This window comes from Podarcis muralis, chromosome 17 (genome assembly GCF_964188315.1).
Source record: "Podarcis muralis chromosome 17, rPodMur119.hap1.1, whole genome shotgun sequence".
NCBI classification, from domain to species: domain Eukaryota; kingdom Metazoa; phylum Chordata; class Lepidosauria; order Squamata; family Lacertidae; genus Podarcis; species Podarcis muralis.
In genome coordinates, this window is record NC_135671.1 from 34,168,552 (window position 1) to 34,183,023 (window position 14,472).

General features: G+C 49.8%; 1 protein-coding gene across 2 annotated transcripts in view; it reads left to right on the forward strand.

Annotated features, from left to right (window-relative positions):
- The first annotated feature begins 5,716 nt into the window (after positions 1-5,716).
- SLC25A23 (solute carrier family 25 member 23) overlaps positions 5,717-14,472 on the forward strand; it is a 51,148-nt gene continuing 42,392 nt past the window's right edge. For both annotated transcript variants that reach the window (XR_013391081.1, XM_028711951.2), the window contains exon 1: positions 5,717-6,159. Coding sequence is in view for 1 of the 2 variants with exons in the window: in XM_028711951.2 (XP_028567784.2) it covers positions 5,965-6,159 (195 nt within the window). In the remaining variant the exon portion in view is untranslated. The remainder of the gene's footprint in view (positions 6,160-14,472) is intronic.

Here is a 14,472-nt window from a genome sequence, read left to right on the forward strand (position 1 = left end):
TCCGTTCTTAACCTGAAACTGTTCTTAACCTGAGGCACCACTTTAGCTAATAGGGCCTCCCACTGCCACCATGCTACCGCCATGCGATTTCCATTCTCATCCTGAAGCAAAGTTCTTAACCCGAGGTACTAATTCTGGGTTAGCGGAATCTGTAACCTGAAGCGTATGTAACCTGAAGTGTCTGTAACCCGAAGTACCACTGTACTGAGTTCAGAGTTACTGCTCTTTTTATAACCAAAGTCTCACCTTCTCTTGTGCCTTTAACACAAGGTCAGCCTAGTACCTTTTTGCTGCCTGAAGGGAAGGGCAAAATGTACTCTTCGCTGCCCCCATTCCACATACAAAAGCCAACTGGACTGGCGGCTCTGTTTTACTGCTTGGGAGCAGAATAATAATGTGGAGGATGCATGGCAAGCAAGCCACATGGCACACAGAGCTCTTGCTTTCCAACCCCTTGTCCCTGCTCTGCACCCGTCTTTGGGTTTCTCTGGCGTTTGTCTCTCTTGCCTAATGGCAGGGCCTGTTCTGCTTTAACAGAAGCACCTTACTACAGAAATAAAGCAGGGGACTTCTTTCTCCTGCCTTGGAGATAAAGGTGTGGGGTGGGGAATGAGCTGCCAAGTTTCTGCATGTGTTTCTAAAGACACAGAAGCTTGATCATTTGAAGAAGAAGCTGAAGCTCAATCCAGATAAGGCTTAGGCACTGTTAGTGGGAGGGATGCAGGTGGCGCTGTGGGTAAAAGCCTCAGCGCCTAGGGCTTGCCGATCGAAAGGTCGGCGGTTCGAATCCCTGCGGCGGGGTGCGCTCCCGCTGTTCGGTCCCAGCGCCTGCCAACCTAGCAGTTCGAAAGCACCCCCGGGTGCAAGTAGATAAATAGGGACCGCTTACTGGCAGGAAGGTAAACGGCGTTCCGTGTGCGGCTCTGGCTCGCCAGAGCAGCGATGTCATGCTGGCCACGTGACCTGGAAGTGTCTCCGGACAGCGCTGGCCCCCGGCCTCTTGAGTGAGATGGGCGCACAACCCTAGTCTGGCAAGACTGGCCCGTACGGGCAGGGGTACCTTTACCTTTACCTTTTACTGTTAGTGGGTGGTTCCCTAGGCCAGATGGGTGGGAGGCCCCCTGCTCTTGACAGGGTTACACCTCCTCTGAAGGAGCAGGCTCATAGCTTAGGGGTACTCCTAGATCAGGCATAGGCAACCTTTGGCCCTCCAGATGTTTTGGACTACAATTCCCATCATCCCTGACCACTGGTCCTGTTAGCTAGGGATCATGGGAGTTGTAGGCCAAAGCATCTGGAGGGCCAAAGGTTGCCTATGCCTGTCCTAGATCTTTTGCTGTCACTCGAGGCTCAGGTGGCCTCAGTGGCCTGGAGTGCCTTCCATCAGCTTCGGCTGGTGCCCCAGCTATGCCCCTATCTTGACAGGGATAGCCTAACTCCTGTTGTCTATACAGTGGTACCTCGGGTTACATACGCTTCAGGTTACAGACTCCGCTAACCCAGAAATAGTGCTTCAGGTTAAGAACTTTGCTTCAGGATGAGAGCAGAAATTGGGCTCCGGCGGCGCGGCAGCAGCAGGAGGTCCCGTTAGCTAAAGTGGTGCTTCAGGTTAAGAACAGTTTCAGGTTAAGAACGGACCTCCAGAACGAATTAAGTACTTAACCCGAGGTACCACTGTACTCTGGCAGTGGCGTAGCGTGGGGGGTGCAGGGGGGGCCAGCCGCACCGGGCGCAACATCTGGGGTTAGGGCAAATCCACAGGTTAGGGGGCGCAAATCCACGGGTTAGGGGGCGCAAATTACTTGCCTTGCCCCGGGTGCTGACAACCCACGCTACGCCACTGTACTCTGGTAACCTCAAAGTTAGATTACTGAAGTGCTTTATACGTAGGGCTGCCTCTGAAGACGGTTCGGAAACTTCAGCTAGTGCAGAATTCAGCGGCCAGGTTACAGCGGCCTGCTCCAACTGCACTGGCTACCAATTAATTTCCAGGCCCAATTAAAAGTGCTGGTTTTGACCTATAAAGCTCAGGACCACAATACAGTGGCACCTCAGGTTACAGATGCTTCAGGTTACAGACTCCGCTAACCCAGAAATAGTACCTCTGGTTAAGAACTTTGCTTCAGGATGAGAACAGAAATCACACGGCGGCGGCCCCATTAGCTAAAGTAGCCTCAGGTTAGGAACATTAGCCTCAGGTTAAGAACAGTTTCAGGTTAAGAACAGACCTCCAGAAAGAATAAAGTTCTTAGCCCGAGGTACCACTGTACCTCAAGAACCATCTCTTTCCATATGAACCTACCCAGACCCAGAGATCATCTTCTGAGACCCTTCTTCGTATGACGCCTCCTCAAGAGGTCCGGAGGGTGGCAACACGAGAACGGGGCCTTCTCTGCAGTGGCTCCTCATCTGTGGAATGCTCTCCCCAGGGAAGTTCGCCTGGCGCCTTCATTATACACATTTAGGCACCAGTCGAAAGCGTTCCTTTTTAACCAGGCCTTTGGTTGATCTGATTGACATCCTATGCCCTTTTAAAATGTGGCTCTTTTTTGGGGGGGGGGGTATTGGTTTGTTTTTAATTTGATTATCTATATTGTGGTTTTTATGTTGATCTTTTCTGTGAACCGCCCTGAGACCTCCGGGTATAAAGGTAAAGGGTAAAGGGACCCCTGACCATTAGGTCCACTCGTGGCCGACTCTGGGGTTGCAGCGCTCATCTCACTTTATTGGCCGAGGGAGCTGGCGTACAGCTTCCGGGTTATGTGGCCAGCATGACTAAGCCGCTTCTGGCGAACCAGAACAGTGCATGGAAACGCCGTTTACCTTCTCGCCGGAGCAGTACCTATTTATCTACTTTGACGTGCTTTCGAACTGCTAGGTTGGCAGGAGCAGGGACCGAACAACGGGAGCTCACCCCGTCACAGGGATTCGAACCGCCGACCTTCTGATCGGCAAGTCCTAGGCTCTGTGGTTTTAACTGGCAGCTCTTGGTGGTAAACAGAAGAGGTCTGGGCTGGCTTTTCTTTCCACTTCCTCCAAGGCTTGCATTACTCCAATCAAGAGCTGGCAAGAAGCTGGCAGGCTCCTTGGGCAATGCCCTGGTTCATGTTCCTTTTCCACATGCACAGCAAGGTGGTAGGGAAGATGGAAACATCCATCATTCCCTTCTCTGCACCCAACCTCCCCTCCTCTCCAGCCAGACAAATTGCCCCACCAGAACAAACAAAGGCATTCAAGGCTGGAGGATTTGGAGGCAGGGCATGTACGAAAGCAGGAATTAAACCTGGCCATGCTTACGACACTTCCAACGACAGCAACAGGCAGGGGGTAGAAAAGGAGAAAAAAACGAAAACCTGCGTCCGGCTAATTCACGGGAAGAGATTATCTTTAGCGTCAGTCGGTGGGCAGAGCTTGCGGGAACTAGCCTTTCATGGGCTGCGGGGTTGGATCCAGTCTCCAGATCCCACTCCACCCACCCACCCACCCTCCTTCCTTCTGCTCTGCCAAGAACGCTCAAGTGTTCTTAGTAGGAAGAAGGAGATGAGACAAGGTGCCTTTCTCACTAGCAGTTGTGACAGTGCCACCAAAGAGGAGAACTTAAAGGGGTTCAGAGGAAACAGGCCATACAGCTTGGTGGCAGGTCCAACACAGCAAAACTTCCAAAGTTCCCCTTGCTAGCTGGCACCAGCCCATTTAAACATCCATGGGCAACTTTGATCCGAGGCAGCAACCTTATACTGTGTCAACCTGGGTGGGTGGGTGTGTTATTGGGTTGTCGTTTTCATTTTGATTACAGTGGATGCTCGGGTTGTAAACATGATCTGTGCGGATGCATGTTCGCAACCCGCAGCGTTCGCAACCCGCAGCGGCGTGTCTGCGCACGTGGGGGTTGCTATTCAGCACTTCTGCGCATGCGCAAACCGCGATTTAGCACTTCTGCACATGCGCAACCTCTGAAACCCAGAAGTAACCCGTTCCAGTATTTCCGGTTTCAGAGCGTCCGTAACCTGAAAATATGCAAGCTGAAGCGTCTGTAACCCAAGGTATGACTCTATATATTTTGTGGTTTATATCTTGATTTTGTTCTGTGAACCGCCCTGAGACCTCCAGGTATAGGGCGGTATATAAATTCAATAATAATCCTAATAAATTTTTAAAAACCCATTGGTCCACCTTTCCCACTATTGACATCTCAATTGGCTTTGATCCTCTCATGTCTCAGTAGGGCTGGGGTTGGGAGATGGGATTGTAATGGGAACCTACCTAATGTCCAGTTCCCCAAACCATGGATAGCAGGTGGAACACATCCTTCTCTGAAATCTTGCTAAGCCACTGCTGGACAGTAGAGTGGACTAGATAGGCCAGTGGTCAGACTCTGTGTAGAGGTCAGTTTCACATGCCCCAATGGAGAGTAGTGGCACCCCTGAAACCACATTGTGAGATCACGGCAGAAATGGCATGTGAATTGCCAGGTTATTGAGGGCTGCCAACCCTTTAAAAAGTGAATCGGCAAAGCTGTGCAGGATAAGGCAATTGAGAGCTACGAATCATTGCAGGGGGTTGAAATAGATGACCCTTGCCTTCCAACACAACAAGTCTGTGAGTCGTCATAGTTGTGGCTTTACCTGCAGTTTGCTGGAAGCCGCAAGCGAGAGCCATCACATCCCATTCACAGGCTTGCAACGGACATCTAGCTGGCCACAGTGAGAACACGATGCTGGATGACGTGAGGTCTTGAGCCTGATCCAGGAGGGCTCACCTTTGGTTTCTCTGAGCTCCTGATCTGCAGCCCTGGCTGCAGTTTCGCGCACACTTACCCAGGACCCTGGAGGGGAGGAAGCCCTGCGGGAGTTGCCTTCTAAGTCAGTGCCTGCAGACTTGTTGCAGGGAATGTAGTAAGGTTAAGACTTACTGGGAAATGATACATAATGAAGTGAAAAGGATGTTTAAAATAAAGTTTGTAAAATCAAAAACCAGAAGCTTTTCTTTTGGTAATTATAGGGGCAGAACTACCTCAAATGTATAGAAATTTATTCATGTATGCTACTACAGCAGCAAAAATATTACCAGCCCAAAAATGGAAAGAAGCAGAAGTCCCAGCAAAAGAAGAATGGATACAAAAACTTATGGAATATGCAGAAATGGTGGAACTTACCGGAAGTATAAGAAATCAAGATAACAAACTTTTTATAAAAGAATGGAAACGGTTGGTTGAATATTTACAGATAAATTGTAAACAGGTAGGAACCTTGGCAGGATTATTGTAATAATAACCTGCAGTTTCATGAGCGTATATATTGAAAGAAGGTGAATAAATGAACAAGTTAATTTGGATATGCAGAAGATCTTAAAAGCACATCTGAGGAACTGCAGGAAGAAGTCAAGTTTGGAAATGTCAAAATGATTGTGAAATCCGCGAAATGTACAAACCTGAAAAATATAAATTTTAAAAATGACAATAATAAAAAGACTTGTTGCGGCAGGGAAAGTCTCCTTGCAGGGAACGAGGCCGGGCGGCTTCTTCGGGCAGGCGCAGCCAAGACCCGGCGACAGAATGGCCGCTGCGGGAGAAGGCAGCGCCGCAGCGCGGCTCGGATCCTGCGCATTTGCCGAGCGCTGGCTTGCGGAGCGCCTAAGCCCTCCTGACGCGGTCGGCCCCCTCCCTCCTTCCTTCCCCGCCCCCCGGAGGCGCATTAACCCTTCGGCGCCCGTGCAGCGCGGCTCCCTCCCGTTTTCTCCCGCTAAGCGGGGAGGGGCGAGAGGAGGAAGCGGCCGAGGGAGGCGACGCCAAGCAGCCGTCGGTTAAATGCCCTTGCGCGGGCGGGCGGCGGCGGAGGCGTCTCCGTTTGCGAAGCGAGGCTGCTGGAGGCCGGGCAGCGGCGCGATGGTGGCCCCCGGCCCGTCGGGCTCCTCCGCGGCCAGCAAGACCCGCCTGTTGCCGCCGGGGCTCCGGTGAGACCCAGGATGCTGGGGCCCCGGGAGAGAGCGGCGCCCCGCCAGGCGCCCCCCGCCGAAAGCGCCCGGGACCCCGAGCGACACCAGCGCTGGGCCAGCCTCTTCGAGCAGCTGGACACCAACAAGGACGGGCGCGTGGACGTGCACGAGCTCCGCCAGGGCCTGGCCCGGATGGGCATGAACGCCGGCTCCCACGCCGAGCAGGTGGGTGGCCAGCGCGGGGAAGGCGCCCGGGGAGCCCCGGGGAAACGGAGGAGGGGGGCGCAGGGCGGGAGACCCTCGGGGCTCAGGAGACCCTCGGGGCGCAGGGCGGGAGACCCTCGGGGCTCAGGAGACCCTCGGGGCGCAGGGCGGGAGACCCTCGGGGCTCAGGAGACCCTCGGGGCGCAGGGCACCTCTCCGTGGATCGCAGGCGTCTGGGGGGCACGCGGTGCCCCCCCTGCTCTCCAAAGACCCCTTGCAAAGTGGGTGGCCCCCGGACGGGGCTCCCGCTGGACCCTGGAAGCGCACGGATCGGGGAGGGGGATGTTCGCCGGCGCCGCTGAAGCCGGATGCAAGCGGCGACTCCCCGAAGGCAAAGGAGCCCCTTCCTCTCTTGCATCTTCCCTTTCTCCGGGGGGGGGGGTCTCCTCTTCTCCGCTCTCCCGAGGCCAGAAGGGAGCCGTCTGCTGGCGGGGACGCGGGATTGCTTTGGGCGCGCTGCACGCCCGGCGGCTGGGGAAGGGGCCTTCTGCATCTTGCACAACCGGCGAACGGGACGGATTCCGCCCCCTTTACGCGCACGACTCCAGCATTGCACTGAAGCTTTCCTTATGAGTCAGCCCTGCTCCTGCTCCGGCACTATAAAAGCCCTCTGCCCCCGCCTCCCGCCCGGTTGTCAGAACGGTGACAAAATAATTTCTCCCGCTTTGCAGCGGCAAAAAGAGGTGACAGCGTGGAAGTGGGCGCATGCCTTCCAGCCAGGTCTAGGAAGGAGGGCAGGGCGCCTGTGTTTTTTCCAGGGATCTGTTAGGAGGTGGGGAATTTCACCTGCCGCAGCTTCTCACCCTGACAGGTGCCACACACCTGTCCCTAAATTGTAGAAAGCATTAAAGGTACAAAAAGCCTTCTCTTTGCACCCTGAGAAGTGCAAAAGGACGTGCGCGCACACACATATCCAGGCAGGATTTAATTTGGGTCATGGAAACTACACTGAATGCCAGGGATCAACAAGCGGAATATGCTAATAAAAATTCCTTTGAACATGTGCAGAATGTATACGCAGGGTAACCGCAGTGTGCCCTGCACTTAGGAGGATTAGAAGCTGGGCTTTCCAGGACAGCTGATACAGCTTTTGGACATGCTTCTAAGTAATTGCCTGTTTTGTGCAGTGAGAGTAGCTGTGCTAAGTCTGTTGCAGCAAAAGCAGCAGTAAGTCTGTGGCACTTTCAAAGATGAACAGAACTACTGTGGTAATAATAATAATGATGATGATGATAATAATAATAATAATAATAATAATAATAATAATAATAATAATAATATATTTTATTTATATCTCGCCCTCCCCAGCCGAAGCCAGGCTCAGAGCGGCTAACAACAGTAAAATAATACAGCATTCTAAAATCAATTCATTATAAAATCATTTCAAATCAATTTGATGGCAACCATTGGGCTAGAGTTCTGTGAAGAATTACCAGAGGAGGGGGTCAGGCTGTGCCTTGGCCAAAGGCTGAGTGGAACAGCTCTGTCTTGGTAGGGGTGGACTTTGGTAATCTTTGGTACTATGGCGCCATTTGTGACCCCCAAATGGGTCTTCTCAATTTTGCACCCCCTCAGCTTGGCGTCCTGTGTGGGAGAACTGTCCGCACCACCCTAAATCCAGCTCTGATTGTGGCACAAGCTTTTGTGGATTTTTTATTTTTTATACACTTATGTACAAAGTGTTGTCAGGTTTGTGAATTCGTATATGGATGTAGGGAGAAAAATAATAAACAGTGGAGTCAAATGGTACTGCAGAGGGGGCTAACCTTTGACGCCGCTGGACTCCCAGCGGCTCCAGCCAAGCAGAATTGAAACTAGACTTTATTTCACCCAGGTCAAAGGCCCAGTTTGGCGCACGTGCGCGCACACACACACAGGCTGGGAGCCTCAATGGCACCCCTCTGGAGGCTTCACTGGGGGCAAAATACCTGACTAGCCCCGCTCCCCATAGCTGCAGCTCTGCAGCCAAGCATGACCAAAGGTCAGGGATGATGGGAATTCAACAACTGGAGGATCACAGGCTAGCCACCTTTGGGCTAGTGCAGGGGTCTGCAACCTTTAAGACAAAAAGAGCCACTTGGACCCGTTTCCGAAGAAAAAAACACCTGGGAGCCGCAAAACCATTGCGACATTTAAAGCATGCACGCCGCTGCGCTCTGATCTGACAGCGGGCGGGAAGGTGATGTCGGGACGGTGCGTGACTAACGCACACACCGCCCCCATGCGACGTCACAGCCAGTACAGCGCCCACCACAGTGGGGAGTGTCGGGGCGCACAATGTGCCTCCTCCCCTCGCTAGTATCTGTCCCGGAGCCGCGGCTAAGGTGTAAAAGAGCCACATGCGGCTCCGGAGCCGCGGGTTGCAGACCCCTGGGCTAGTGTATAGCAAACAGTGTCATGAATCCATATGCCTACCCAAACCCACTTCCTGATGAGCTATTCTTTCCATTGACCAACAAGCAAGGTTGAATCCAGGTTAATGGTTAATGGTAGTCCTGGGGCAATATATAATTATAATTCTGGGAGCATTGGGAGAAAACAATGACTATCTCAATCATTTGCCCTACTGCCCTTAAGATATGCATATTAATGTATTTCTTCCTGTGAAAGGAAAGTATTTTTGTTGTTTGCTGCCTGTCTTCTGTACTTTTGCAGATGTTATTTTGCAGCAGCTAATGCATCATTGGGCATCTCTGTACCTTCATCCAGAGAGCACAGAGTGACTTGTGTGGTTATTCTTTAAGTGTCTGCCTGTGGATCTATTGCTTTATTTAGCTCTGCTGCTTGGAATAGTCTGGTGAAAAGGAGCAGAGGTTTAAAGTAGGGATGCCAAGCCTGTGGTCCCCCTGAACTTGCTGGACTCCAAGTCCCATAATCCCTGACCACTGACTCTGCTGGCAGAGGCTGATGGGAGTTGAGAGTCCAGCAACATCCGGAGGGCCACAGGTTCCCCAGCCCTGGTGTAAAGAGCTGTAATGAAGTTATCCTTGCCTTGGGAAGAGATATCTGGGCTACTTTGCAGGAGAACGGTGCTGAGCCTGTTGCTGCTCAATATTTTCATTGCTGACCAGTAAGCACATCCCCTGACTTCACTTGCTGAGTTATAAGATAATGGAAAGAATGTTTGAGGTTATTCACCTCACCTGAAGAGCACTGTTAAAAAAGGACTGAGTTCACATGGAGTTCAATGGACACATGTGGCTTAGAAGTTAACCTACCGTGGCTTGTTCACTCAATGAATTCTCAATGTGTGCATGAGCTGGCTCTGATGTGAAGGCACAGAAAATGGTGTGTGTGTGTGTTTCATAGAGAAGTGCTATGGGGAAACTTGATAGACTTAACAAATACTTGGATGATAAAAAATGGTCCCATTGACCAAGGATGGGGAACATCTATTGCTTTTTTCATCTCTGTTGGAAGACACTGGTGAAAAGGAATAGCAGTGGTGGACTTTGGGCTCTCAAATTCCAGTGGTGTGAGGAACCTGAAACCCTCCAGATGTTGTTGGACTGCCAGCACAGTCAGTGGTCAGGGATTATGGGAGTTGGAGTCCAGCAAGTTCAAGGATTACAATTCCCATTCTCCTTGACCATTGACTATGATGACTGAGGCTGATGGGAGCTGGAGGCAAGCAACAACTGGAGGGGCAGAGATTCTCCATTCTTGATCTAAGGGATAAGCATTTGTTGTTGTTTCAACGATTATCTTCTCAAACGAGAGCTAGGTAGCTGGCAAGACAGTGGAATTCCACAACCAACTGGCTTGAAGCCAAACTTCTGTTTGGTAGCTCATATTCTTTATTTTGAATTCGGTATTTTAAAACAAAAGCTGGAGCATGTTGCCAAGGAAACTAGCAGCCTAAAAAGAAATTCAAGAAGATGGTATAACCCAGTGCATTGATCTCACCAGCATTTAGGTCTCAGCAAATCATGCCATTTGAAGTAAAAATACACAACTCATAAAATGTTGAGGTGACCTCTCAAGGTCAAAATCTAACATTAGAAATATAGGCAAATTTCCCAAAATTTATTTTCGTCCTTTGAACAGGCAGCTTGGTGAATTCTGGGCTTAAGGAGGAAGAGGCAGCTGGAAGTACAGATATCGCTTTCTAATTCTGCCACCTTAACTGACAGTGCAAAGTGGATGTATTCAGAAATATGTGCATTTAGGAATATAGCCTGACAGTCAGTGCAATACTATACCCACCTACCCAGAAGCAAGTCCCATTGAGTTCAATGGAGATGACTCCTCAGTACGTGAATAGAAGATTGCAACCCAAGAGATTCTTCCAGTTTTCTGCATCTCAGTTTCTCAATCCTTAATGAGAAGGAAGGAAGGAGAGAGAGAGAGAGACCCAATGGGATAGGAGAGCTGTACTCAAGCTTTATTAAAGTTATGTCATTTTCAGCACTAGCCAATAACCCATTTCTCTGACAATGTTGTGAAATGTGAGCTATTACAAAGAGGAAGGAATGTTAATAGTGTTTATCCCTCAGCATGCATTCAAATGGCTGCAGAAATGGAGTGCAAGACAGGTCAAAAACTCCACGCAGCTGCACTCCATAATATGTGCCCCAGGAACCTTTGTACAATGATGTTTGTCTTGGGGAGGTGTCATGGTGTGTGCAGCCTGGAATTTACTTTTCGGGTTGCATCCCTCTTCCTTAATGCTCCTGGATGCATTGTTGAAGCTGTTGGAATCAAATGCTGGGGTACTGTGCAAACTAGGTGTGCTCATTAGCAGATTTCCTTTGCATATTTTCCACCAGCTGCCTCAGCATCTTGTCATGCCCTGGGATGCTGTGATCATAGAACTGGAAAGGTCCTTGTAAGCCATGTGGTTCAACCACCTCTTAATGGGGGGGGGGGAATCTGTCTCTTTCACTTTGGCTGGAAAAGAGGTTCCCTTCTGAAAGCGCTTCACAGAAATGCACACAAAGACTAGGCATGCTCATATATGGAGGAATGTACTGAGGTTGCTGGCCTACTTACTGTTTTAGACTTGTTGCACAGCCCCGTCTAAGAATAACTTTTGCCAGTGTAATGTTGGTGGAGCTTGTCAGTTCTACTCCCACTTCTGCCTACTTTCAGTGTGTGAACATATCCTTCCTTAGATCAGGTGTGAGGAACCTTTGGCCTTCCAGATGTCACTGAACTACAATTCCCATCAGCCCCAGCAAGCATGACCAATGGCCAGGGATGGTGAGAGATCAGCAACATCTGGAGATGCCAAAGACTCTCCACATCTGCCTTAGACTCTGAATTACTGTATTTTTCGCTCTATAAGACACACTTTTTCCCTCCTAAAAAGTAAGGGGAAATGTGTGTGCGTCTTACGGAGCGAATGCCGGCTGCACGGCTAAGCCAGAAGCCAGAACAGCGAGAGGGATCGCTGCGCAGTGCTCCCTCTTGCTGTTCTAGCTTCTGGCTTAGCCCCTCAGTCCCTTCCCCCACCTCCCAGAAAAGCGCCCAAGAGCCATGCGGAGCGTGTTTGCAGCTCTTGGGGGCTTTTCCCCGAAGAGGGAGAAGGGCAGCCCCCTCCGCGGGGAAAAGCCTGCAAGCGCTGAGCAGAGCCTGGGGTTCATACAGACTCTGCTCAGCGCTCCCTTTAAAGAATATTTTTGTTTGTTATTGTTGTATTTTTACTACCAGTGAAGATGTGTTTGTGGGATTAGCTGCCTTTAATGCCAAAAATAACTTTGCTAGTCTTGAGCACTGTGCACCCTGATGGGGGGCATGGCAGGTATTGTATTTGCTCTTCTGCGTCAGGCAACAAAATACTGTATTTTTCCGTCTATAAGACGCCCCCATGTATAAGACGCCCCCTGTTTTGGGGGACTTAGATCTAAGAAAATGGGGGGGGAAGATGGCCCCGTGTATAAGACGCCCCCTAATTTTTTGACATTATTTTTTAGGTGGGAAACATGGAAAAATACAGTATCTTCGGCCATCCCTGGTAAATATGCATAAACTTTGCTGCGTGTCATTCCCCACCACCACCCAGTAAAGATTCTGGGTCCACAGATGTGAGGAATGATGTGACGCAACTTCATTCTTAGGAATTGAGCAACAGCCTCTAAGCCTCTTTCTTAATACAAAAGGGATATCTCTAAATTATCAGCTCTACCTATAGATTCCTCCCACGCCTCTGGGACTGGAAGAAAGGCCAGTTAGAGAGCATGGCTTGGTGGGTCTGAACCGCAGTTCTTTCTCAGCCCTTTCTATGTGAAAAAGACCTTCCACACCAGGCACAGGCAAACTCAGCCCTCCAGATGTTTTGGGACTACAACTCCCATCATCCCTAGCTAACAGAACCAGTGGTCAGGGATGATGGGAATTGTAGTCCCAAAAACATCTGGAGGGCTGAGTTTGCCTATGCCTGTTCCACACAAACCAAAGCTGATTTCTCAGCAGGCGGGGGAAAGTTTGTGATCTCCGAAAGGTTTGTTGCAAAGGATCTTCTTATACCTGCTAGGGAAAAAACCCCACCCTTTGGAGTGTGTATCTGTGTGTGATGAAGGTGTCCCTACACATACGTAACCAGAAATGTGAAAGTGCCCAAGGCAGGAAGCCAAATGGGCCGGACTTGCGGATTGAAACAGCGAAATAAACACAGGCAGATATAAATAGAGGGTTTGCTCATGGCTCCCTCCCAGTTATTTTTAACCTGTCTGTGGTGGCCTTTTTGCTGTCACAGAGGTCCCTGGTGACAGATGAGGAAATGACCTGGGAGCTCTGGAATACCAGCTCCTTCTTAAAGGGAAAAGGGAAAGCCCTCCTTCCTTGGAGGTTGGGTGGCCATCTGTCATGGATGCTTTAGCTCAGATTCCTGGTTTGCAGCGGGCTGGACTAGATGACCCTTGTGGTCCCTTCCAGCTCTACAATTCTGTGATTCTAAGTGGTGGCTCATGTTCTGGTATGACCACTAAATGGCAAAGTGGACTCAAAGGTGACTCTAGCCTTCCCATTCTACATGTCCACACACCACATTTCACCTGCCTGCATGCTATCCCACCCCCACCCCTGTGCTGTGTATACATAAGGAACTGATCCAGTTTCACCATCATACACAGGATATGGTACAGTGGTGCCTTTCAAGACGAAATTAATTCGTTCCGCGAGTTTTGTCGTCTTGCGATTTTTTTCGTCTTGCGAAGCATGGTGTCGGAAAAGTTTTGGAAAAGCTTCAAAAATCACCAAAGTCTTCAAAAACCTCAAAAAAGGCTACCACACCGCGTGCTATGAGTTGCTCCTCGAAGTCAAGTCACAACTGTATTAACGGTGTTAAGAAAAAGGAAACAAACTTGCAAGATGTTTCCGTCATGCGAAGCAAGCCCATAGGGAAAATCGTCTTGCGAAGCAGCTCAAAAAACCCTTTCGTCTTGCGAGTTTTCCGTCTTGCGAGGCATTCGTCTTGCAAGGTACCACTGTACCTACATGGGGACTGAGGAGAGAAGGAGAGATCCAGGAGACATCCAGTTGCAGTCTCCAGGTTTGTTTTTTTCTGTAGCTGAAGTATAAGGAAAACACAACACACCCACCCCCAGTAGCTTTGCTGCTCTTCCTAAGATGAAAGCAGTGAGCGTCTTGTTTAGGGGGACATCAAAGCTGCAAAGAAAAGTCCGGTCTCAATCCAGATTGTGTTGGCTGTAGTGGCACAAAGATCAAGTTTGTTCTGCCGATAGATCCTTTGGCTGCTGCTTAATTCTGAACTTTTATTATCCCATTGTATTTGTCTCCCAAGACCAGCAAAGATAGGCACCGGTTTGCGTAACAATTGACCAAAAGACCTATAGATTGGGATACTTCTCTGATCAAGTTATCCTCCCCCCACACACACACACATACCCATCGCTCCTACATTTTGGGGATCTGAATTATCACCCCTTGTGTGCAGTGTGTCTTTAGCATCCTACCATTTTTTCAGTTTCAACTTCCTGGTTTTGTTCAGGCCACCGCAGGCACACGGTTTGCTGCATCTCTTTGCCGAAGGTGTTTCTGATGCATCAATGCACATCACTTAAAACCGCACAAGCAGCAAAGTTTATTTATTTTATTATTTGTATATTATTTGTTATAAAATTTGTTAGTCGCTTTATCTTGCCCAAAGCAGCCCAAAGTAACTAACAACCAACCAAGCAGATAATAAACCCCGCATAATTATATTAAAACCAAGAGGAAAGAGTAATACATTAAAACAGCCTGCCCACTTCTATAACTTTAGGCCTGGTGCCTAAAGGTGTATAACGAAGGAGCCAACCGGACGTCCCTGAG